The sequence below is a fragment of the Heptranchias perlo genome, chromosome X, assembly GCF_035084215.1.
Source record: "Heptranchias perlo isolate sHepPer1 chromosome X, sHepPer1.hap1, whole genome shotgun sequence".
Taxonomy (NCBI): Eukaryota; Metazoa; Chordata; class Chondrichthyes; order Hexanchiformes; family Hexanchidae; genus Heptranchias; species Heptranchias perlo.
This window is the reverse complement of record NC_090370.1, coordinates 17,228,457-17,253,426: the sequence shown is the minus strand read 5'-3', so window position 1 is coordinate 17,253,426 and position 24,970 is coordinate 17,228,457. Positions and strand designations below refer to the sequence as shown.

The 24,970-nt window shown below is 44.6% G+C and overlaps 1 protein-coding gene across 1 annotated transcript in view; it reads left to right on the top strand.

Annotated features, from left to right (window-relative positions):
* Nucleotides 1–14,331: 14,331 nt before the first annotated feature.
* csad (cysteine sulfinic acid decarboxylase) overlaps nucleotides 14,332–24,970 on the top strand; it is a 77,418-nt gene continuing 66,779 nt past the window's right edge. Inside the window, exon 1 of the mRNA XM_067976790.1 lies at nucleotides 14,332–14,484. Coding sequence (XP_067832891.1) covers nucleotides 14,445–14,484 — 40 coding nt within the window. The 5' untranslated portion in view covers nucleotides 14,332–14,444. The remainder of the gene's footprint in view (nucleotides 14,485–24,970) is intronic.

Here is a 24,970-nt window from a genome sequence, read left to right as displayed (position 1 = left end):
GGTCGTAGAAATCTGGAACTCTCTCCCCAAAAGGCTGTGGATGCTGAGGGTCAACTGAGATTTCAAGGACTGAGATCGATAGATTTTTGTTAGATAAGGGCATCAAGAGATATGGATTAAAGGTGGCTAGATGGAATTAAGATACAGATCAGCCATGATTTAATTGAATGGTAGAACAGGCTCAAGGGGCTGAATGGCCTACTCCTATTCCTATGAAGCAGGAGATGGGAAGCTGGAGGCCTGGTCCCAGATGAGTGTTGTGGACAACCTTTTTGCATCCTTTTATCATGGTCTGCTCCTTCATTCACTGTAACCACATCAGAGACTGAGCATCAAAACCTGGTCTAGCACTGTGTCCAAATAGCAAGACTCAGACTTGGGGTCCAGGGAGAGGGACACGGAAACCCCTCCAGAAGATGCAAGATGCACAATCGCTCAATCTTAACCTGCACAGCACCAGAAACATCCACCCTGCGTGTTTTAAACAGCGAGTTAGAGGGGGTGCACTGGATGATACTAATAGTCTACCCAGATTTTCTAAAGGTAAGGCACAGAAAAGGAATGGTACCCAGAATCAGCTAACTGACAAACCATTGAAATGCTTCTATGCTAATACAAGAAGTCTTCGAAATAAACTGCTGGAACTACAATCTTATGCAGCATTAGAAAACCCAGATGTTATAGGTGTTACTGAGGCACGGCTAAATTTAAACGATGGTGCGGAATGCCATAATCACAGGGTATAACTGTTTTAGGAAAGATAGAATAGGTCGGAAGGGAGGTGGTGTAGCCTCATTTGTCAGAAATAATCTGCCTGCTGTGGTAAGAGATAGTAGCACGTCAGCAGGAGCTGAAGCTGTTTGGATTCAATTAATCCAAGCCAATGGCCTCAAGTTTATGATTGGCACCTGTTGTAGACCGCAGGACAAGCATTCCAAGCTGATGGACTTTGTTCACAAATTGCTATGGCTTCTAGCCTGGGACCAATTCGCATTATGGGAGACTTCAATTTTATTAAATTGCATTAAATGGTCTGATAGTGAAGCATCTAGTGTAGTGGGGAGAGCAACTGAGACTCTTGTAGACACCATAACTGATAGTTTCCTTACACAACATGTTGGTGAGGCAACTAGATACGAACAAATCCTCGATCTGGTTTTCAGCAGTGTCCCTAGTGCTGTTTCAAACCTCCATGTGGGGGACACCTGGCCAGCACTGATCATAATATTAGGTTTAATCTTATTGGCCAATCCAAGGCTGCAGCCAATCTAATGCTGGTCCCAGATTTTAAGATGGCTAACTTTACAAAAATGGCTGAAGATCTGGCAAAAGTTGACTGGACAATCCTACTAGATAGACAATCAAGTACAGAGGACAAATGGTTCTATCTAAAACCATTCTCAAACCGAATGAAGCCATATATGTCTCAATGGTTAAAAGAAGGGCATATGGTAAAACAAAACTATCATGGTTGACGAGAAAGGTACAGAGGCAAATTCGAACCAAACAGAAGACATTCTACACACTTATGGCAATTAACTCGCAGCAGAACAGGGAAAAGTATCGCATGCTATTGAGGAAGACAAAAACAGCCATAAGATTAGCCAAGAGATCTCTGGATCAGAAGATGCTGCGTAATTGTGGCAGTAATAGCAAAAGCTTTTTTTAAGCTATGTCTGCAGTCAGAAGACCATAAAAAGACAGTTTAGGGCGACTAAAGGATACTGCAGGGTAGATTCAAACTGATTCTCAGGTTATGGCAGAGTTGCTAAATGACTATTTTTCATCAATCTACACTCCTGTAGACGATGCTTATGTTCCAGATGAGGGGTGCTTAGAATTGAATAACATTATTAATATTAAAATAGATTGTAATGTCCTCTAGGATAGGTTAGGAAAGCTCAAAATTGATCGGGTCCAGGTCCGGATAATATCCATCCAAGGGTGATTAGAGAGATGGGACAGGTGCTCTGTGAGCCCCTTGTCCGTACCTCCAATAGTTCAATAGAGTCAGGGATAGATCCCGTAGACTGGAAGCTCGCTCATGGAGTTCCTATTTTCAAAAAAAAGGGACAAATCAGAGCCGGGAACTATCAGCCTGACATCAATTATTGGGAAGATGCTAGAAGGGATCATAAGAGATGCCCTTTATGATCACTGGGAAAGGGAAGGGGCCATTAGAAATACACAACACGGCTTCCGGAAAAATAGGTCGTGCCTAGCAAATTTGATAGAGTTTTTTGAGGCAGTCACTTGGGTGATCCAGTAGATATTGTCTACCTGGACTTTCAGAAAGCCTTTGCTAAGGTACCTCACACCAGGTTACTTCACAAGATAGAATCTCGTGGTATCAGTAGAAATTTGAAACGCTGGATTAGGAATCGGCTCCAACCCCGCAGCCAAAAAGTTGTAGTTCTCGGATATGGTTCAGCTTGGAGACATGTTATTAGTGGTGTCCCCCAGGGATTGGTCCTAGGCCCGTTACTCTTCACGGTCTTAATAATGACCTGGACAGTGGTGTTGGGAGCATGGTCAGTAAGTTTGCAGATGACGCCAAGATCTGTGCAAGGGTTAAGACAGTAGAGGAGTGCAATCAAATCCAAAAAGATTTAGATGTGCTAGAGGAGTGGGCCACACATTAGCAAATGGCGTTTAATTTAGATAAATGTAGTGTCATGCATGTTGGTAGGGCCAACACAGAATACATGTTCAATTTGCAGGGAATAATACTGAAAGAGGTTGAGTGATAAAAAGATCTTGGTGTTATTGTGTACAGATCACTAAAGGTTCATGACCAATACAGAGAAACTGTAGCTAAAGCTAACAAGGTATTGGGTTGTATTAATAGAACCAGTCAGTATAAATCAAAGGACACCATTTTGACACTATACACATCACTGGTCAGACCACATCTAGAGTACTGGGCCCAGTTTTGGTCCCCCACATGGTGGGTCATATAGAGGCCTTGGTGGGTGATATAGTGACCCAAAAGGTCCAGAGGAGAGCAACATGAACGAACCTCAGCTACTCAGATAGGCTCAAGGACCTTGGTCCATTTACTTCAGAGCAGCGTAGATTTAGAGGTGACCTGATAGAGGTCCATAAAATAATTAAAGGGCTGGATAGTGTCCCCATTGATAGATTGGGGAGGACCAGGGGACAAGAGTTAAAACTATGGAAGAGTAGGAATAGACTGGATGTTAGGCGGTTCTTGTTTTCCCAGAGAATTGTGAGCCTCTGGAATACATTGCTGGCTGGTGTGGTGGGTGCTGACTCTCTGCCTTCAAGAGGGAGTTGGACCAGTACCTGACTGGGGCAGAGATCACATCGTATAGAAGGTAAATGTCTTTATAATTAACACTTGGTCCGTGTGATCTCCTGGAATGGTTTCGATTACCTGAGGGGGTCGGAGAGGAATCTTGCAGAGTATTTTTTCCCTTATTGGCCCTGTGTTTTTTCTGGTTTTTGCCTCTCCCAGGAGATTATATAGGGCCTTGGTGAGACTGCACCTGGAGTATTGTGTACAGTTTTGGTCTCCTTAACGAAGAAAGGATATACTTGCCATGGAGGGAGTGCAACGAAGGTTCACAAGACTGATTCCTGGGATGGCGGGATTGTCGTATGAGGAGAGATTGAGTAGACTAGGCCTGTATTCTCTAGAGTTTAGAAGAATGAGAGGTGATCTCATTGAAACATACAAAATTCTTACAGGGCTCAACAGGGTTGATGCAAGGAGGATGTTTCCCCTGGCTGGGGAGTCTAGAACCAGGCCATTTAGGACTGAGATGAGGAGAAATTTCTTCACTCAGAGTGGGGGTGAATCTTTGGAATTCTCTACCCCAGAGGGCTGTGGAGGCTCAGTCATTGAGTACATTCAAAACAGAGATCGATAGATTTCTAGATATTAAAGGCATCAAGGGGTATGGAGATGGTGCAGGAAAATGGTGTTGAGGTCTAAGATCAGCCATGACCTTATTGAATGGCGGAGCAGGCTCGAGGGGCCGGATGGCCTATTCCTGCTCCTATTTCTTATGTTCTTATAACACGGCTGCAGATGTGAGGAGGAGTGGGTGGGGGGTGGCTGGAGGGAACAAGTGTTTAGTCATGATGGACCGCCATCACGGTGTGGGGCAGGCTTGGTGGACCAGCTGGTCTTTTCCTGCCCGTCAATTTGATAGGGCGCATGAGCACGTGGGTTCCTTTTCTCATTTTAATTTGATGTTTTTTTAAGTTGAATTTTGAAAGCAACATCTGAGTTTGAACGCAAAATCGGGGTAAGGGAGGGTCTGGGAGAAAGACGCATGGAAAGACCTCAACACAGAAAAGTTAAAAAGTATCTTTCCTCATTCTAATTTGATTTTCTAATGCTGCCGGCAAACAAAATCTATCAGATCAGAAAGTATAGGAGGGAGAAAGGAAACAGGTTAAAGGTGAGCAGGCATCTGATCTCTTGACAACCTGGGGGTGGTAGTGAGTAGCAATAGATTAAGATTAAGTATGAGGTGAATGACAACAGAGCAAGGAGGTGGGGAGAATTCAGGGGCTGAGCAAGTGGGGCAAAGGGGAACGGGTGAGGGAAGTTACGGATCATGCATGTAGTGTATATGATAAATATAACGCGGATAATGGATGTGATAATATATTAAATGCATGTGATACACGTGGTAAATTGTAAGATAAAGACCAGTCCCTTACCGCCCCCTCACCGTGACCGTGTTCGTCCTTCCCGCCGCAACGTGTTTCCCGCCCGGACTCAGTCCGTCCCGCCCCGCCTTCTGAGTGCGGCCGCCTCCTCACCCCATTGGTGGGGCTCATGTCGCTCACAAAAGATCTGTGTTTCCCATTGGCTCCCTTGATCTCCCGTCGCCTCGCACGCGTTCAGCCGGCGGGCCGCTGTTGCCAGGAGACGGTTTTTATTAAAGGTAAGGAGCAGCGAGGGATTGAGGGATGGACGGGGGTCAAGGATTTTTCTGAATGAATGCTGTAGACATTTAACACACAAAAATATCAAACGGATAGTGTTTATGAGCTATAACAGCAAAACAAAACCATCCCTGTGTTCAGTAATGAGTGATGATGTGGTGATGGACTGGGGTGGACAAATGTAAGGAATCTTACAACACCAGGTTATAGTCCAACAGTTTTATTTGAAAATCACAAGCTTTCAGAGCTTACCTCCTTCGTCCTTTCTCTTTCTCCTCCTCCTCCTCACCTGACGAAGGAGATAATCTCCGAAAGCTTGTGATTTTCAAATAAAACTGTTGGACTATAACCTGGTGTTGTAAGATTCCTTACATTCAGTAATGAGTGTAATTACACACAGTGGGGTAGATCTTGACTTTGTCTGATAGTGTAGAAGGGTAATAGTGAATTGACATCTCTCCCCATTCTTATTCCCGGTGAAGTCAATAGAAATAAAAATCAGAAGAGATGTAAAACAGGCTGCTGTCTTGCTATCACCCGTTTTACACAATCGCACAAAGTCAAGGCCTACCCCAGACTGTCATTTTTTTCCCCTTATGCCCCTGTGAAGAGCCTTGGGATGTTTTTATACGTTAGAAATGCAAGTTGTTGTGAGGCACACTAAATATTCCAATACACGTTGCATAAACAAACCTGAGTTTATTTTTATCTGATCTTCACAATTTTTTGTGAGTTTAAAAGTTGTAAAGCTTATTAAGGTGTTAATTAATTATTTATTTTAGTGACTGTCACATTGTATCAAATAACAAAAATAAAATCATAAAAAATGAATTGAGGTCTTCATGTCCACTTGTATTCGTCTGCCACTTTTCTGGGTAAAGGCCCTAAAAATAAGCTAAACTGCGAAAAGCATGTTTAAATATTCGGTAAATGACAACTGCATCACCACATAACAATGCAGCTTTTATAACATAATCTTTAGACTCGGTGTAAGGCTTCTGCATAATTTCAAGTTGTTCCCGCAAAGTCCGTAAGTTTCTTGTATAAAACAAGAATTCCTTCATGGACTAGCCACGAGCAGCACCATAGGAGATCTACGAGTGGTGAGTCAAAGTCCCAAGTCTTAGCATTATCACACCCGTCAATTTTATTTTGAATTGAACGTGTATGTTTACAGGTCTTATTGATAACATTTTAATGCAACCGGTTGTAAGTTCCTGAATATTTATGTCTTTTTTTTTAGGTTTCCAGTACGTCTGCCAATGTCCCGTTTTTGTGTGTGTGCATCTTCATATCTAACCAATCACAGAATGCCCAATAGCAAAATGAGAGTCCATGGAATTGGAGGTAACCTTGTGACTTGGGTCGGTAATTGGTTGGGAGGTAGGAGACAGAGAGTAGGGATAATGGGAATGTTCTCTCTTTGATGGGATGTGACAAGTGATGTTCCCCAGGGATATGCTGTGGGGCCTCAGCTTTTCACCCTATATATTAATGACTTGGATGAAGGAATAGAGAGTTGTATATTCAAGTTTTCAGATGACACTAAGTTAGGAGGCACAGTAAGTTGTGTGGTTGGGAGCAGAAAGTTGCAATGGGACATTGATAGATTAAGTGAGTGGGTAAAACTGTGGCGGATGGAGTTCAATGTGGGGAATTGTGAGGTCATCCACTTTGGAGCTGAGAAAGTCAAATCGGAATATTTTTCAATGGTAAGAAGCTAGGAACTGTGGAGGAGCAAAGGGATTTAGGTGTCCATGTACATGAATACCAAAAAGCTAATGGACATGTACAAAATGTAATCAAAAAGGCTAATGGAATGTTGGCTTTTATCTCAAGGGGATTGTGATACAAAAGTGAGGAAGTTATGCTTCAGTTGTACAGTGGACATTGATAGCCAAGTTCCGCACCCATGAGGATGGCCTCAACCGGGATCTTGGGTTCATGTCACACTACATGTAACCCCACCAGCGAACAAATGTTATCTGTTTTTAATATAACAGGTCATTGACTGTCTTCCTTCTCTCTCTCTCTTTTTTTGGGGGTTTGTATATTCGGTGGCCTTTTAGGTGACACCTTTCTGTCTGCTCACTGTGATTGCCTTGGCAACGGGCAGTAATCACCAGGCATTGTTCTGTGATTTTAAAATGCGAAGGATTCGAAAATGTCATTTCCATACCGTTCACCTGACGAAGGAGGAAGCCTCCGAAAGCTTGTGGAATTTAAAATAAATTTGTTGGACTATAACTTGGAGTTGTAAAATTGTTTACAGTTTTCAGTTGTACAGAGCCTTGGTCAGACCCTATCTGGGAGTACTGTGTTCAGGTTTGGGCACCGATTTTTATTTATGATTAGATGTTCTATTTGCTCCTCAAATAAGTAAGGTTCTGAGACATTGAGGCCATCATTCATAGTTTATTAAGCATGCAATACATGCAATAGTGTTTAGCATACATTTAACAGATAGTATTCACAATCACACCAGGTCATGGCTAGGTTGGGGACTCAAACACGCTACAGTTCAGAGCTGGGTATACAGGTTGATCAGACGTTTTTCGAATCCGAGAGATCTGTTCAAACAGACACTTTTTGTACATTACTCTCACCCCCTCTATGATACAATCCACACTTTTCTGCATTACATTATTGTACAAAATAAACTTCATATAAGGAGAATTTTAATTGAACTTGTCCCTTATCAATAAGTTAATAAACTAGTTTCCATGCTTAGTGAGCTCTTTTTCCACTGGGCTAACGAGATTGGTATAAACTCCTTTACTTTGTTATCTTATCAGTAGTTGTTCTCTTGTTACATATAATTGCTATACTACCAAGTAAAACCTTTAACTGTAAATGGTAGTTGATTCAGTATCATTCGGTACCAATCTGCTGACTCTACAGAAACCCCAATTAAAAGGATGATATATGCCCAGATGTTTTCCTTCTATGGGGCTAACTGTTTTCCCTGAAATGTATCATCACTGATTACAGCTCCTTAGGAACTAGTATGCAATGGCACATCTTTAATTAAGTTGCCTCATTACTCAGGTGATTACTTCATCCTGCAACTGACCATTGCTGTAGGGTCAGCCTGGGTTCAACACTTCAGTGATCACGACTTTAAAATTGATTTTTACTATCCTGCTTAACAAGAAAAGGCTAAAGGTTATTATTACCATCATATAAATATAAATCAATAGCGGTATCAACAACAACAACTTGCATTTATATAGCGCCTTTGACGTAGTAAAATGTCCCAAGGTGCTTCACAGGAGCGATTATCAAACAAAATTTGACATTGAGCCACTTAAGGAGATATTAGGACAGATGACCAAAAGCTTGGTCAAAGAGGTAGGTTTTAAGGAGCGTCTTAAAGGAGGAGAGAGAGGTAGAGAGGTTTAGGAGGGGAATTCCAGAGCTTAGGGCCTAGGCAGCTGAAGGCACGGCCGCCAATGGTGCAGCGATGGAAATCGGGGATGCACAAGAGGCCAGAATTGGAGGAGCGCAGAGATCTCGGAGGGTTGTAGGGCTGGAGGAGGTTACAGAGATAGGGAGGGGCGAAGCCATGGAGGGATTTGAAAACAAGGTTGAGGATTTTAAAATCAAGGCGTTCCCAGACCGGGAGCCAATGTAGGTCAGCGAGCACAGGAGTGATGGGTGAATGGGACTTGGTGCGAGTTAGGATACGGGCAGCAGAGTTTTGGATGAGCTGAAGTTTATGGAGGGTGGAAGATGGGAGGCCATCCAGGAGAGCATTGGAATAGTCCAGTCTGGAAGTAACAAAGGCATGGATGAGAGATTCAGCAGCAGATGAGCTGAGGCAGGGGTGGAGACGGGCGATGTTACAGAGGTGGAAGTAGGCGGTCTTGGTGATGGAGAGGAGATGTGGTCAGAAGCTCATCCCAGGGTCAAATAGGACGCCAGGGTTGCGGATGGTCTGGTTCAGCCTCAGACAGTGGCCAGGGAGGGGGATGGAGTCGGTGGCTAGGGAATGGAGTTTGTGGCGGGGACCGGAGACAATGGCTTCGGTATTCCCAATATTTAGTTGGAGGAAATCTTTGCTCATCCAGTACTGGATGTCACATTAGTAGACTTCAAGGCAGTCTGATTAACTCCTTCCGAACAGTTCCCCCTCCCCACCCCCTTGTTTGGTTTAAAGTATCTAAGACCGACATTAAAACATTATTTAAGAACATAAGAAATAGGAGCAGGAGTCGGCCAATCGGCCCCTCGAGCCTGCTCCGCCATTCAATAAGATCATGGCTGATCTGATCCTAACCTCAAATCGAAATTCATGTCCAATTTCATAGGAACATAGGAACAGGAGGAGGTCATTCAGCTCCTTGAGCCTGCTCTGCCATTCAATTAGATCATGGTTGATCTGTACCTCAACTCCATTTATCCTCCTTAGCTCCATATCCTTTGATACCCTTACCTAACAAAAATCTAGCAATTTCAGTCTTGAAACTCCAATTGTCCCCCAGCATCCACAGCCCTTTTGCGGGGGTGGTGGGGGGGGGGGGGGGGGGAGAATTCCAGATTTCCACTACACTTTGTGTGAAAAAGTGCTTCCTGATTCCTCTCCTAGCCTTAATTTTAAGATTATGTCCCCTCGTTCTTGATTCCCCCATCAGAGGAAATAATTTCTCCGTATCTACTCTATCGGAACATTTTAAACACCTCGATCAGATCACCCCTCAATCTCCTATACTCAAGGGAATACAAGCCAAGTTTATGCACCATGTCCTCATAATTTAACCCTTTAAGCCCTGGTATCATTCTGGTGAATCTGCGCTGCACTTCCTCCAAGGCTGGTATATCCTTCCTGAGGTGCGGTGCCCAGAACTGAACGCAGTACTCCAGATGGGGTCTGACCAAGGCTCTGTACAACTGAAGCATCACTTCCTCACTTTTGTATTCCAGCCCCCTTGAGATAAAGGCCAACATTCCATTAGCCTTTTTAATTATGTTTTGTACCTGTTTACTAGCTTTTAGTGATTTGTGTACCTGGGACACCGAAATCCCTCTGGTCCTCCACAGTTCCTAATCTCGCCCCATTATGAAAATGTTCTGATTGGTCTTTCTTGGATCTAAAATGGGTGACCTCACACTTCCCCACATTGAACTCCACCCGCCACAGTTTTACCCTTGGTGACTCACCCTCTGATTTATTTCCCCTGCCCTATATGGAAGCAGCTTGGCTTGGTGCTACCTCCTGATAGCACAACAAATTCAGTGATTGACCACATGTGGAGCCACAAGCATGAAGCCACACCGTCAGCATTTGGTTATAAGGCAACATTGGCAGAGAGCTGAAGGCAGGCCTGTCCTTTGACCCTGGGATGGTGAATAGCACTGGGAAACCTGGACTGGTGGAGGGAGGAAAATGTATCCATTTTTTCCTTTAAAATACTTCCCTTTTGCCTATGGGGTCGGGGGTGGGGGGTGGTCGCTAGCATTAGATAATCTAATGGATCAATCAATTAAGAGATTATTAAAGCTTTCTCATGTCCTTACTTCAGGGCCCAGGAGGTGAAGAAGGTTTCCTCCAGATCGAATCAACTGGTGGCCCCAGACCACACCGGTACCCGTGAGATTCGCTCGCTACAGGCCCATTTCTTTCTTCAGTGTTGATTTTCAAACACTAGTTAAGGTTCTACAGAATAGATGAGATCATCATGAAGCAAGATGAAAACTGTTGGGTTTTATAATCATCACAGATGATTGAAAGGAAACTTAGGAAATGACACATAACATGACTGTTTCAATTTTGCACACACAGTCAAAGGAGATCCATGTAGGAATGTGAGGAGCAAACAGCAAGGTTTGCAGATACAGTATGTTACATGGATGTCCACAGTCCCCCAAGTCTGGAAGGAGGTAACAGAATGGAGAGATCAGGGGAAAGGAATTGTGTAGCATGACTCTCTCAAATGTAGATCCAGATTATGAATCTTGAATTGCAGTTGAAGGGAAAAATGACGTTGCAAGCACAGAAGGTCATGATACCCTCCACTGCTACATTGGAGAAGCATATGGGTGCTCCCAAGAAGAATGGAAAGGCCAAACCTGGACCTGTGGAGAAGGAGAGATAGAATTAGTACACATGGTCTGGGATGTACCCAGGTCTTTCTGCATTCTGGAGCAAATCAACAATGCAGGAGAAAATGGTGTCGGGTAAGACATGAAATAGACCACAAAATAGAAATCTGAGGAAGATTACCAAGTATAAATTTTTCAGACTGATGAGTCTTGCGTTACTATTGAGGGGAAAATGGTGTTGCAAACATGGCCGAACAAAGAATCTCCTACAGTGCAATACAGGGACAGATGTGTTGGTTAATATGGCAAGATTCGAAGGGCCAACTTAGCAGCATTAGGAAAGATTACAAGATATGATCAAAAATGAAAGCTGGTGTGGAAAGGGTTTGAAGACAGGAGACTGGGACAAAGAAATGAGGGACAATGTGAAGAATAGAGTGCAGGCATCACCAATACAAGCTATCAAGAGAAATATATTATTGGAGAAGCCGAGGGCCACATTACTGCTAAGATCTCAGACGATTTGGATGGAAAACTGCCAGGGAATACCAGGGGCAGTAGTCTTCCCAAACAGAGCCTGTCAATTATCATAAGGGAATTAGATATTTGCTTGAGAAACAGGAATATTAAAGGATATGGGGAATGAGCAGGAGAGTGGGATTATAGTAGGTGGAATATTAAAGGGTACGGGGAGTGAGCAGGTGAGTGGGATTAGACTGGGGGGAATATTAAAGGGTACGGGGAGTGAGGGGGAGAGTGGGATTAGACTAGGTGGCATATTAAAGGGTACAGGGAGTGAGGGGGAGAGTGGGATTAGACTAGGTGGGATATTAAAGGGTACGGGGAGTGAGGGGGAGAGTGAGATTAGACTGGGTGGGATACTAAAGGGTATGGGGAGTGAGGGGAGAGTGGGATTAGACTGGGTGGGATATTAAAGGGTACGGGGAGTGAGGGGGAGAGTGGGATTAGACTAGGTGGGATACTAAAGGGTACGGGGAGTGAGCAGGAGAGTGGGATTAGACTAGGTGGGATATTAAAGGGTACGGGGAGTGAGGGGGAGAGTGGGATTAGACTAGGTGGGATACTAAAGGGTACGGGGAGTGAGCAGGAGAGTGGGATTAGACTGGGTGGGATATTAAAGGGTATGGGGAGTGAGGGTGAGAGTAGGATTGGACTGCGTGGGATATTAAAGGGTGCGGGGAGTGAGGGGGAGAGTGGGATTAGACTGGGTGGGATATTAAAGGGTACGGGGAGTGAGGGTGAGAGGGGGATTAGACTGGGTGGGATATTAAAGGGTACGGGGAGTGAGGGTGAGAGGGGGATTAGACTGGGTGGGATATTAAAGGGTACGGGGAGTGGGGAGGAGAGTGGGATTAGACTGGGTGGGATATTAAAGGGTACGGGGAGTGGGGAGGAGAGTGGGATTAGACTGGGTGGGATATTAAAGGGTATGGGGAGTGAGGGTGAGAGTGGGATTAGACTGGGTGGGATATTAAAGGGTACGGGGAGTGAGTGGGAGAGTGGGATTAGATTGTATGGAAAATGCTGGAAATGGACAGCAGGTCCAGCAGCATTGGAGAGAGTTTGGGTGGGAGCCTTTGACTTTTCTCTTCAGATGCTGCAGATTTCCAGTCTTTGCCATTTTCCTTTTTGTCATCCTGTGCAGTATAACTACCCCATCATATACAACCTATATTACACATCTGAAACCAGTTCCATACCTTGACCAAACATTTCCATCATTCCAGCATCACATTCCACCCAGCATTTGATCGTCTCCATTTATACTTTTTCTTTCAACCCTCGGTCCTGCTCCTAACCAGACACCTAGCCAGCTCTTCTCTGAAGGTGCCAGTGTCAACGGCTCTATCTGGCAATCTGTTCCACAAATCATCTGCCAAAGAAAAAAAAAATCCCTTCCATTCTTAAGTCTTGCTTGAGGCTGGTTAATTTTCCACTTGTCCTCTAGTGCTAGGCTCACAGTCCACGTTAACTGAACTGCTCGTACTCACATTCCGAATGGTAAGTTGGGCAGATGTGAAGGGTTCCCCACGCCAGTGACTGTTTCAGGACAAGTCAGAGCCCAGCAATGAGGAAAATCTCTGCTCTGTTTTATAAATAAAGACTGAAGGATATGCTGATAGGGTGGGAGGAAGCTCTTGTGGAGCATAAACACCGGCATAGACCAGTTGGACCAAATGGCCTGTTTCTGTGTTGTACAGTCTATGTAATTCTATGAATACAACACATCTAGATTTCACTCACAGTTGGTCAGTTTTGGGGGAGGGGGAGGATTGGCTTACATTATCAGCAAACCTATCAATGTTGGGGAACTGCTATGATGTTAATCATCAGTAAAAAAAGATCTTCTAGCTCAGCTAATAAATTAACCACACAGGCGGTACTGAACAGATACAGACCAGAAGGTCCCAGGTTTGACTCCTGCTCTGCAAGAGTCAACCGAGGCAGCAGTAGGGGCATTGCAATTGACCCTAGCATGTCATGGGCAAGAGAGGATAAGATTCGGCAGGGTTCCACAATCGCTATGTCATGAGTGCTGCTGGAGAGCGGAGCAGATTGGATGTGATGCCCTCCACAGTTGAATACCCTGCCAGCACTGACTGTCTGGGCTCAAACATGAAGAATAGGCACTTGGGTGAGGCACTGGCAGGCTGTTGCCTTTTGTGCACTAGTGCCCCGTACCTGAGCATAGGAACAGGAGTCGGCCATTCAGCCCCTCGAGCCTGCTGTCGCCAGTCTCTTCAGGAGTGGAGGGAGGGGAAATGAAATGGTCAATAAGACTGATGTCGATCTGGAACCTATTTTAATATATGGAGCTGTGTTCATTTATTTTTTAAAAAGAGTGATGCACATCGAAATAGGTCACATTTATTTTTAAAACCAAAATGAGTGACTTCCATCCTTTGGAAGCTACACTTGGCGGATTTACTTTCTGTTCAGATCTGTTCAATTGGATCTCATTGCTTCTGATCGGGGGTCCCACCTTAAATGTTCCCCTGTTGAATGAACCCATGGAAAATACTGGGTTGCCCCAGTGTTATGAACCCCAATTTTTTTTTGTGTGTGGCACAAACAATAAACAACCAAATCATATGAATGAAATAACAATACTACTGTCCCTGTCCATTATACACTCCAGTCCCTGCCGTTCCCACCGGGTGCGGAAATCTATTCTCTTCGGCCTGCGGAGTATTGTCAACATTCACTGTTTTTGGTTCAGATTCGCAGTTGTTTTTTAAAACTATGTCCTTGATGAGTTAATTTTAGAGCGGATTTGCTGGTGGTCGAGGGGATGTGTGCTGGTGGCATTGATTGGGAGAGAGCTGGATGGAGGCGGGACTGTAATTGACGCGGGTGTAACTGACACGGGCAGTTCCAGTGTCTCCGGGCAGCAGAGAATGCAAAGTTGTGGGTTTTTAAATCCCCGCTAACTTGCAGACACAAGTCTACCCTCCAGAATGGCATCTAACCAGGAGCGAAAGAGACTGAGTAAAACCGGTACTGTTTTAGTAATTTCGCAGATGCATTTCTACTTTTAATTACACAATAATTGTTGCTTTGCAAGAATGTTGCTGAAAAATATTATTTGTAAACGTTAATCATTGGTAGAAGGTACATTGTGAGCATATTAAAGTAAGTTTAAAAACAATGCAGAAGTAAGGCCCCTCTCCTAATCACCCGCGGATTCAAATTCAGGATTTCAGATGGAAACAGTTATGAGCTGTGAGTGGATTCGGCTGGATTAATGGGACATCGTTTGCTGTAGTTTGTAAAACTGGTTTAAGAAAAAAACGGGGGTCGGGAATTTTAAAAATCACGGTGGGGTATCCACCTCCGCCTTTTCTATCTTCCTGTCACGTCCCCTGTTGAGTTTTGCTGTGCTGTGATATGAACCTCTGACCACACTTCCATAGGGAGGGGTGAGGAGGGCAGTCCCTTTATTCCAACCCCCGTACAAGGCAGTGATGCAGTTGACAGAGTTTCTTTAATATTGAGTTTTATTGTTACTGAGAATTTCTTTCTCAGCCCGGAGTTGAATCAACTGGGTGTCCCCGGTTTGCACGATAAGTTCCCACTGCTTAGTTTCTCTTATGTTTTGCCTCCACATCATGAACGGAAAAGTCGTGCTTTGGGTTATATTTTAGAAATTTCTAGATGGGACCACTTTTTATATTTAAAAAAAACGGAGCAGCAGCATTCTTAATCCTAATGTCAATGCAGACCGACACTCGCCTGGAGGGGAGGGGCAAAGGGTCGAGCCGCTACTCTTGGGACTAAACCTGCCTTGAGGTGGATCTGGAATCACTCACAACATCCAGGGAAGAGCGTCACCTCCCGGAACCATGGAAATATTAAACATGGGGCAGCCTGACTGAGGATGGATACAATGGGGGGGGGAGGGAGATGCCGAAAGGGAGGCAGGGAATGGACATTAGGAAGAGAGAAACTATCCAACGTAGAGCGAGGGGTGAAGTTAATCCCTTTCAGCCTAGACTTTCGTTTAAAGAGACTGCATTTTTTTTTTGCTTGCAGGCTTAAAAACATGCGTTTCTAAAGACTGAATTCTCAGGCCATGGTGTATTGAAGGCAAAGCTAGATAAACTCACGGGATAAAGGATATGCTGATAGGGTTAGATGAGGCTCGTGTGGAGCATAAACACGGACAGACCTGTTGGGCCGAATGGCCTATCTCTGTACTGTACATTGGGTAACATTGCTGCTCAGTTACTCGCTTGTGGTAGTTCTAGACAGGATCCCAGATGAGTTTTTGGAAGGCTGTAAGGGCCTCTGAATGCACCACAAGCCCTGCCTCTCTGATCCGTCATTCTATAGTTTGGGTGATATCACGCATTTGGCATCTTTAAAAACGATCATTTTCCCCACTTTGCACCTATCTGGCACCCGTTTATCTTTGCCTCCTTTGTCTAATCACACAGCACAATGAGGCACCTGATGCAGCCTCTTCAACCTACCCTGAGTAGGAATTCAGAGGTGACACCAAAATTGGTACAACAGTTCGTTATTTTATTTTAAACACAAGCGAGTTCGAATACATTTCGATATTTAAGCAGTAATTTACAGAGAAGCAAAACAATATTTCCCTATTCCTCCTCTCGGTAGAAGTGTGTAGTCTAGGCAGTCTTCATACTTTGCTGAATGGTCACTCTACCACTCACTACTGCACAGTGTTCCTCCTTTTATACACCATTTTCATCTCTATAAACAATCCTGATTGATTTATTATTCACCAAGACTCCCAGAAATGAGGTAGTTCTTCACAACTCCAGATGGCCAGTTTGCTTAATGTTAATCATATAGCTGTCTCACCATTGTTCCGCTCCTATCGTTATCTTAGGCCCATTGTTTCATCTCAAAACTGTCTAGTTTCACAATGTGGTAACAAGGTCCAGCAAGCAGTCACAAGTTAGTACATTTTCCTTTTCAGCAGAATAAGCAGCCGAGTCAGTTAGGTTGTGCAATAGGTACATTGACACACCAGCTTTAACTTAAACATTAAGCACATCATACACCCTTGTCACCCTATGCCCTCATTAAGCCCTTTTACAGTCCCCACCTTGAGGGTGAAGAGCAATTTCTGATCCCTCATTACTTAATCAATAATGCTAATTCATAGTTATACATTTGCTGTGACAATCGCTGCATCACATGCTTAAGCCAACATATCAAGATGATTAAAACAATACAATCACTTGCGCTATTACAAAGCCCATGGGGATTATTCGATGCCACAGATGCGTTCCTACATTATAGACCAATTCCCATCAATTATGATCCCCTAACTTATAAAACGAATCTGAATGTGGGTGCGTGCACCATCTGAGGGTGGTGTGGTTAATATGTGAGGTTGGGTTATGCTGAAGGCAAATCAAACATGGTTGGTCACATCGGGTTATATAGTCGTAGCAGTCAGGCCACCAAGCAACTTTACTTATAGGTGGTGTCTGTGGAATAATGTCCTCCCACAGGATGGGAGTGGATCATATCAAAGAAATCTTCGGCCAACGAGGGTGGGACACGTACAACGGGAATGAAGTCAGATTGTGGTTGGCACGTGAACTGGTTGTTCAGCACGGTGTCTCCTGCCCAAGGAGTTGGCTGGGGAAGGGGCCTATCCTCTGCCTGCCTGTGCTTACAGCATCCAGGACATCTGGAGGGTATGGAGGTGGAGTGAAGACTTGACACGGGGCACAGTGGCTATGACCGATGCTGGGACTTGCCAAGGTCTTTCGACATGTGCTGCATCTTTGGCTGCTTGATCGGTTGAGTTGCCTAGGGAGTGAGGATTGGTTGCCCTGGAGTGGGCTTTAATCTTCCAAATGAAACGGGTGAATTCCTGGCCTTTGAGAGCCTGCCATAATTGGAGGAATAGGTGGGCTTGTACCCGGGGGGGGGGGGGGGGCGGTCACCATCTATGGTATTGAACTGGTTTTTATGGTAGTGGGAGTGACAACATGGTGTTGATAGCATAGGCACTGTCGGACCAAATGTTCACTGATTGTTGGGATGTAATCGAGACCGCGGTTGGCATACTGAGCTGGGTGAACGTCACACTTATATTGCAGAGTCTTATCGGGAAAGATAATAGCGAACCCAGTGTGGGGGGAGTCCCTTGTTTTTGAAAGGATGAGCCATCAATGTACACATTAGTCGTCTGAGATTGGGGTCTTCTGGATGGGGGTGGGTTTCGAACTGCAGCAGGGGAAGTGGGCACTCGTGAGGCTCACCTTCGCAGAGCATCAACTGTAGCAGGAGCATTGTCTGCTTCGGGGTAATGTCCAAGTGTCGTTGCAGAAGTAACAAAGTCCGATGACTGAGGCGGGAGTAGGACACCAATGTGTGAGGTGAGTTCACTGGCATGTAGGGAGTGGAGGACCAGGATTTGGAGGCCGGTAATGAAAGTGAAATGTTTGGCGGCCAACAAGTGGCACTCACGGAGATCGTATGTACGCTCCGCTCCCATAAGAATTCTGGAGGCATGGGCAATGGGAAGGGGCCTCCCTTGTACCTCCTGATAGCCATTAGTCTTTGGTCAGTCAGCTTGTTTGCCTCAAGAAATGCAACCTGTTAAAACAGCAGCAGTTTCTGATCTGCTTATCAGTTGATAACATCACTGTTAGTCTTTCAAGATCATGTAGCTCGCAGTAAACTTTCACACATTCAATTAGCAAGGCTTTTGACAAGGTCCCACATGACAGATTGGTCAAAAAAGTAAAAGCCCATGGGATCCAAGGGAATGTGGCAAATTGGATCCAAAGTTGGCTCAGTGGCAGGAAGCAAAGGACAATGGTCGACGGGTGTTTTTGTGACTGGAAGGCTGTTTCCAGTGGGGTTCGCAGGGCTTAGTACTAGGTCCTTTGCTTTTTGTGGTACACATTAACGATTTGGACTTAATCGTGCCCCCTACATTTAAGAAATTTGCGGATGACACAAAGATAGGCCTTGTGGTTGATAGTGAGGAGGAAAGCTGTAGACTGCAGGAAGATATCAATGGACTGGTCAGATGGGCAGAAAAGTGGCAAATGGAATTCAATCCGGAGAAATGTGAGGTAATGCATTTGGGGAGGGCAAACTAGGCAAGGGAATACACAATAAATTGGAGGATACTGAGAGGTGTAGAAGAAGTGAGGGACCTTGGAGTGCATGTCCACAGATCCCTAAAGGTAGCAGGACAGGTAGATAAGGTGGTTAAGAATACTTTCCTTTATTAGCTGAGGCATAGAATATAAGAGCAGGGATGTTATGCTAGAACTGTATAAAACACTAGTTAGGCCACAGTTTGAGTACTGCGCACAGTTCTGGTCACCACATTACAGGAAGGATGTAATTGTACTAGAGAGGGTGCAGAGGAGATTTACAAGAATGTTGCCAGGACTGGAGAATTTTAGCTATGATTACAGATTGGATAGGCTGGGGTTGTTTTCCTTGGAACAGAGGAGGCTGAGGGGAGATTTAATTGAGGTGTACAAAATTATGAGGGGCCTAGATAGAGTGGATAGGGAGGACCTATTTCCCTTAGCAGAGGGGTCAGTGACCAGGGGGCATAGATTTAAAGTAATTAGTAGAAGGATTAGAGAGGAGCCGAGGAGAAATGTTTTCACCCAGAGGGTGGTGGGGGTCTGGAACTCACTGCCTGAAAGGGTGATAGAGGCAGAAACCCTCAACTCATTTTTAAAAAGTACTTGGATGTGCACCTGAAGTGCCGTAACCTACAGGGCTACAGACCAAGTGCTGGATAGTGGGATTAAGCTGGGCGGCTCATTTCTCAGCCGGCACGAACACAATGGGCCGAATGGCGGCCTCCTGTGCCGTAACTTTCTATGATTCACACACACTTCACACAGAAAACAAAGGGAGAGTGGTAAGCTTCCTCAAGCTCTCACCTAACTCTCAAAGGAACATCAGCACTACAAGCATGTTTATATCTTTCAATAAGCAACACTCACCTGCTGTGAAAAGTGGGGGTGCATGTTTACGTAACTACGGTGGGTTTCATTGGGTGGTATAGTCTGCCACTCGCTTGTCAGGGGCTACCTTGGGTCGTCCCATGACATTAAACATCTCACATTCCTGAGGCGGACCCTTATCAATAAACACAAGTCCCAGACATTGAGACTGCACGGAGGGTCTTCACAAAGTCCTGAGCAGCTCATCCGTCACTCCTTTTTGTGCTGGGGTGACCTTGGAGGTATCCACCGCTCCTCCCTTAATCATCCGAAGTAAACTGGTTAGGATAAACAATGTCAGCCTCCGCCTTGGGTAAACATTCCTTAATGTGTTCTGGAGATAAGCGAGGTGATGGCCATAAATCCAACAAACCTGCCTTTGTCAGCTTTTACAGTGTGAGTCACGAACTGGTCCCATAATGGTCAAGTATCCCATCATGCTTTGCTGCTACCTAAATGCTGCATGTGCAATTTAACTACTTATGTGTGTGAGGATAGGAGTGGCTAATCATTTTTTTTGTATATGTATGTATGTGGGGAGGCTGGAGGTTTTGGATTTCTGTGCACAAGCCTATTTTTTTTTTCCAGTCCAACACCTGGTATTAACTCCGCGTCCTTCTGTGCATTCTCTTGTCTTTTTGTTTAAATCCTCCGAGGCAGTAGCAGCCATTGATTGCATCTGACCCAGCTCATTCCAACAGGATTTTACCAGGTTCCAGACTATCTCATCCTCCAATGAGAATTTTCCTATATGTAACTGTATCTTGACCACATCCTTTGCAGTTCTCTCTGCCCAGAAGCATGCAGCATTGCCCAACAGCTTCTCTACAGAGATATCTCTCTCTCTCTCTCTCTCTCTCTGACCATGGATATGGTCTCCCACTGATTTTAAACAGCTCATTTCCCATCCCTTTTTCACAATAATTCCACCACCTGCTTTTCGCTTCTTTCTGCACAAAAATGAGTTGCAAACATCGACAATTTAGGTGCTGCCTTGAGCTTCAGTTTCTTTCTCGTCTACTAATCCGCAAACGGGACACGGCCCCCAAGGTGGGGTCTGACCAGAGTTCTGTACAGTTTGATCGTGACTCCCTCTGACTGGTATTCTACTGTTGTTAAATATCCTATTGCCGTTGCTGATTTCTGCTCTGAATTGTTTGGACATGTTGAATGTCGAGTTTATGGAGACTCCATGCCTCTTTCAGCTTCATCCGTCACTATTTCAACACCGTTCATGGAGTATGTGTGTTGCCTATTTTACTTTACTTTACACTCACATTAAACTTCATCTGCCATTGTTGTACCCATGTACATCTGAGCTGCCTCCTTTTGATTTCACTGCTCTTTCTAGTGTGATATTGTCTGCAAATTTGATTGATTTGCATTGAGTTTCTGAATCAAAGTCAGTGATTTAAATTAGAAACAGTAGTGGTCCCAACATCAATCACTGGGGCAGCCCACTCATTATTTCCCCCCTCCCACACTCACAACTCCTCTAACACTGATTTGTTAAAGGAAAATAGTGTTTGACTAACTTGATTGAGTTCTTTGATGGAGTAACGGAGAGGGTTGATGAGGGTAGTGTGGTTGATGTGTATATGGACTTTCAAAAGGTGTTTGATAAAGTGCCACATAACAGACTTGTTAGCAAAATTGAAGTCCATGGGATTAAAGGGACAGTGGCAGTGTGGATACAAAATTGGCCAAGGGACAGAAAGCAGAGAGTAGTGGTGAACGATTGTTTTTCAGACTGGAGGGAAGTATACAGTGGTGTTCCCCAGGGGTCAGTATTAGGACCACTGCTCTTTTTGATATACATTAATGACCTGGACTTGTGTATACAAGGTATAATTTCAAAGTTTGCAGATGACACAAAACTCTGAAATGTAGTGAACAATGTGGATAGTGACAGACTTCAGGAGGACATAGACAGACTGGTGAAATGGGCAGACACATGGCGGATGAAATTTAGTGCAGAGAAGTGTGAAGTGATGCATTTAAGTAGGAAGAATGAGGAGAGGCAATATAAACTAAATGGTACAATTTTTAAAGGGGGTGCAGGAACAGAGACCTGGGGGTGCACATACATAAATCTTTTGAAGGTGGCAGGACAAGTTGAGAAGGCTGTTAATAAAGCACAAGGGACTCCGAGGTTTATTAATAGAGGCATGGAGCACAAAAGCATGTTATACTAAACCTTTGTAAAATACTAGTTAAGCTGCAGCTGGAGTATTCTGGGCACCACACTTTAGGAAGGATGTCAAGGCTTGAGAGATTTACTAGAATGGTACCAGGGATGAGGGGCTTCAGTTATGTGGTGAGATTGGGGAAGCTGGAGTTCACCTTTGAACAGTGAAGGTTCAGGGGAGATTTGATAGACGTGTTCAAAATCAATGGTTTTGATAGAGTAAATCAGGAGAAACTGTTTCCAGTGGCAGAAGGGTCGGAAACCAGAGGACACAGATTTAAGGTGATCGGCAAAGGAACCAGAGGGGAGGTGAGGAAACGTTTTTTTACGCAGTGGGTTGTTATGATCTGGAATGTACTGCCTGAAAGGGTGGTGGAAGCAGATTCAATAGTAACTTTCAAAAGGGAATTAGATAAATACTTGAAGGGAAAAATTTACAGGCCTATGGGGAAAGAGCAGGGGAATGGGACTAATTGGATAGCTCTTTCAAAGAGCAGGCATGATGGGCCGAATGGCCACCTCCTGTGCTGTACCTACTATAATACTAGTTTCCTGCCCTTCAGCCAGTTTCTTATCCATTCCCAGGGTTTACCCTGAATCCCTACAGCTTTTAGTTTAACTAACAGCCTTTCATGTGGAACTTTGTTAAAAGCCTTCTGGAAGTCCAGGTACATGATGTCATAGGGCTTCCCATAGTCCACTTAGGCTGTCAGTTCCTCAAAGAAGTCGAGGAGGTTGGTTAGGAAGGATTGATCCCCTTCTGACTCCATGCTGACTGCTGTTTACTAGATTATTGTATGGTTAACCCTTAAGGCTACTTCTGATCAATTGTTATTTTGCACCAAATGGAAGAGACTAATGGGTCGGTAGTTGTCTTTTTTTATTTCCCTTGAGTCTGGACACCATGTTATTCTGTTTCCAGCATGGATCAAGTCCTGCATGAGTCTGACTTCCTCCAGCGCAACATCGGAAAGACAGAATCTGTCATCTTTGGCCCTGTCCCACTGTCCATTGACTCTCTTATTGATTGTCTCTCACATCTCCTCCCTAGCGTCTCTCAGCACTCGAGATAACTACCATCTATCGATTGGGGGTTTGTTTTCAGATGGTCTCGTGCTTCCATCTCATTTCTAAGTCACTAATTTGGCATGGGTTATCTCTGTTTGGGGAGGGTATGTTGCTCAGATCGTCCCCTGTGAATGTCTAGAAGCAATAATCATTCAGAATGTTTACTATCTTGAGTTCACCCTTTTTTGTGTTCAGCCTGTTTGCTTCTTTTATGGGTCTTAACTCGCCTGACTGCTATCTAACAGTTGTAAAACTAAGATTTTTAAACCGTTTTCTTCAATGTCTGCAGCTGTGCTTTTTCCATGTGTCTGGGTCCCTCTGATTGCTCTTTTAACGTGTTGCTGCATTCTCTATTCATCCGAGACATTCTTTTCTCCTTGGGGAATTTGTAGAGATAATTTTTCCTCTTTTGATTTGTTAATCCATTTAAGATCCTATTTGTTTAGTCTGAACTTGCTGATTTCTAGATGTGACGTTGTCCTGCATGCTCAGCATTGGGAGCTAAAGTAGGCAAGGATAGGAGTAATGGGTGAGAGGCACTTGGTGGGGGATAGATTGAGTTTTGGATGAGCTGACGTTTAGAAGGTGGAGGATGGGAGGCCGGCCAAGAGAGCATTGGCGTGATAGTCTGGAGGTGACAAAAGCATAGATGAGTGTTTTAGTAGCCAATAGGCTGAAGCAGAGATGGACAATGTTATGGAGGTGGAAGTAGGTGGTCTTTGTGATTGAGGATGTGGTCAGAAGCTCATCTCAGGGTCAAATTTGCTTAGGTTGCAAACGGTCTGGTTCAGCCCAAGACAGTGGCCAGGGAGAGGGATGGAATCGGTGGCCAGCGAACATAATTTGTGTTGGGGTTGAACACAATGGATTTGGTCTTCCCATTGTTTAATTGGAGGAAATTTCTGCTCGTCCAGGACTGGATGCTGGACAAGCAGTGTGACAAATCAGAGGCAATGGAATGGGCAAGTGAGATGGAGAGGTGGAGCTGGGTGTCATCAACTTGCATCTGGAAGCTGACCCCATGTCTTCAGGTGGTGTCGCCGAGGGGCAGCATGTGGATGCGAAATAGGAGGGGGCCAAGGATAGATCCGATTCAGTACTGTGGCAAGGGAGGAAACTTGTTTGGAGAGGTTCAAACATGGAGTTGCAGGAAAGATGGGCACGGATTTGGGAGGTGACAGCACGTTCAAGAACTTTGAGAGGAAAGGGAGGTTGGAGATGGAGCAGTTGTTTGCTAGGACAGGGATCAAAGGTGGTTTTTTTTGAGGGGATGATGGTGGCTTTGAAAGAGAGTACCTAAGGCGATGGAACCATTTGTAATGGAGGCAGGAAGGAAGGGAGGTTGGGTGGTCAGTAATTTAGTGACAATGGGGTCAAGGGACCCGGAGGTAGGTCGCATGGGCATAATGAGCTTGGTAAGGGCATGAGGGGAGATGGGAGGGAAACTAGAGGAAGACGTGGGGTTCAGGACAAAGACGGGAGACATTTTTCCTGCTGGGGAAAGGGGTACCAGAAGCGGCTGAATGGATGACATGGTCTGTGATCACGACCATGGGAGCAGAGAGGCCACGGGAGATGTCAAGGTTGAATTGGATGGCTGTGACTATGGATAGGAGAGATTATGTGGAGAGGTAGGAGTGAACTCAGGAGAGAGGGCAAGTGGTTTATTACCAAATGCTTCACCCTTTGGCTCCTAATGCCGATAGTGTGTGCCCCACACTGATTACTGTTAGGAATCTACAGATGTATTTGTTTTTAATCCGTTACTAACAATGAGCATTCCCTCCTCACTTAGGGCATAAATCATGCCCTGTGCTATATAACCCTCCACAAGAAGGCCAGCAGGTGACTTGTTCCCAGGCATCTGCTGTTATTGATGTGTAAGTGGCTACTTGAACATGGCAGGCAGTGATCAGGTCATTATTGCAAATCCCAGCTGCTTTTTCTGACCAGTTATCAGCCACTGCTGTTTTTATTTGTGTATTGGTTATTTTAGGATGATGCAATTGTCCTCCCAGCTAAGCATTAAAGTAGATGAATGTAAATAAAGCATTGTTTGAATGGCCTTCTCATATTCAATCAACCCTGTTCCTGCTATAATCTGTAGTATCCTGCACTGCGCCCAGCCCATTTCATATCCTGAAGTAAGAAACAGTCAATCTTGCATGCTACATTGCACATTCTGTTCTTTGGCATGGCATGGCATTGACATGGTCCCAGTAGCTCAGGAATAATTGTGTTCTACAGTGTTTGGTTTGATGCT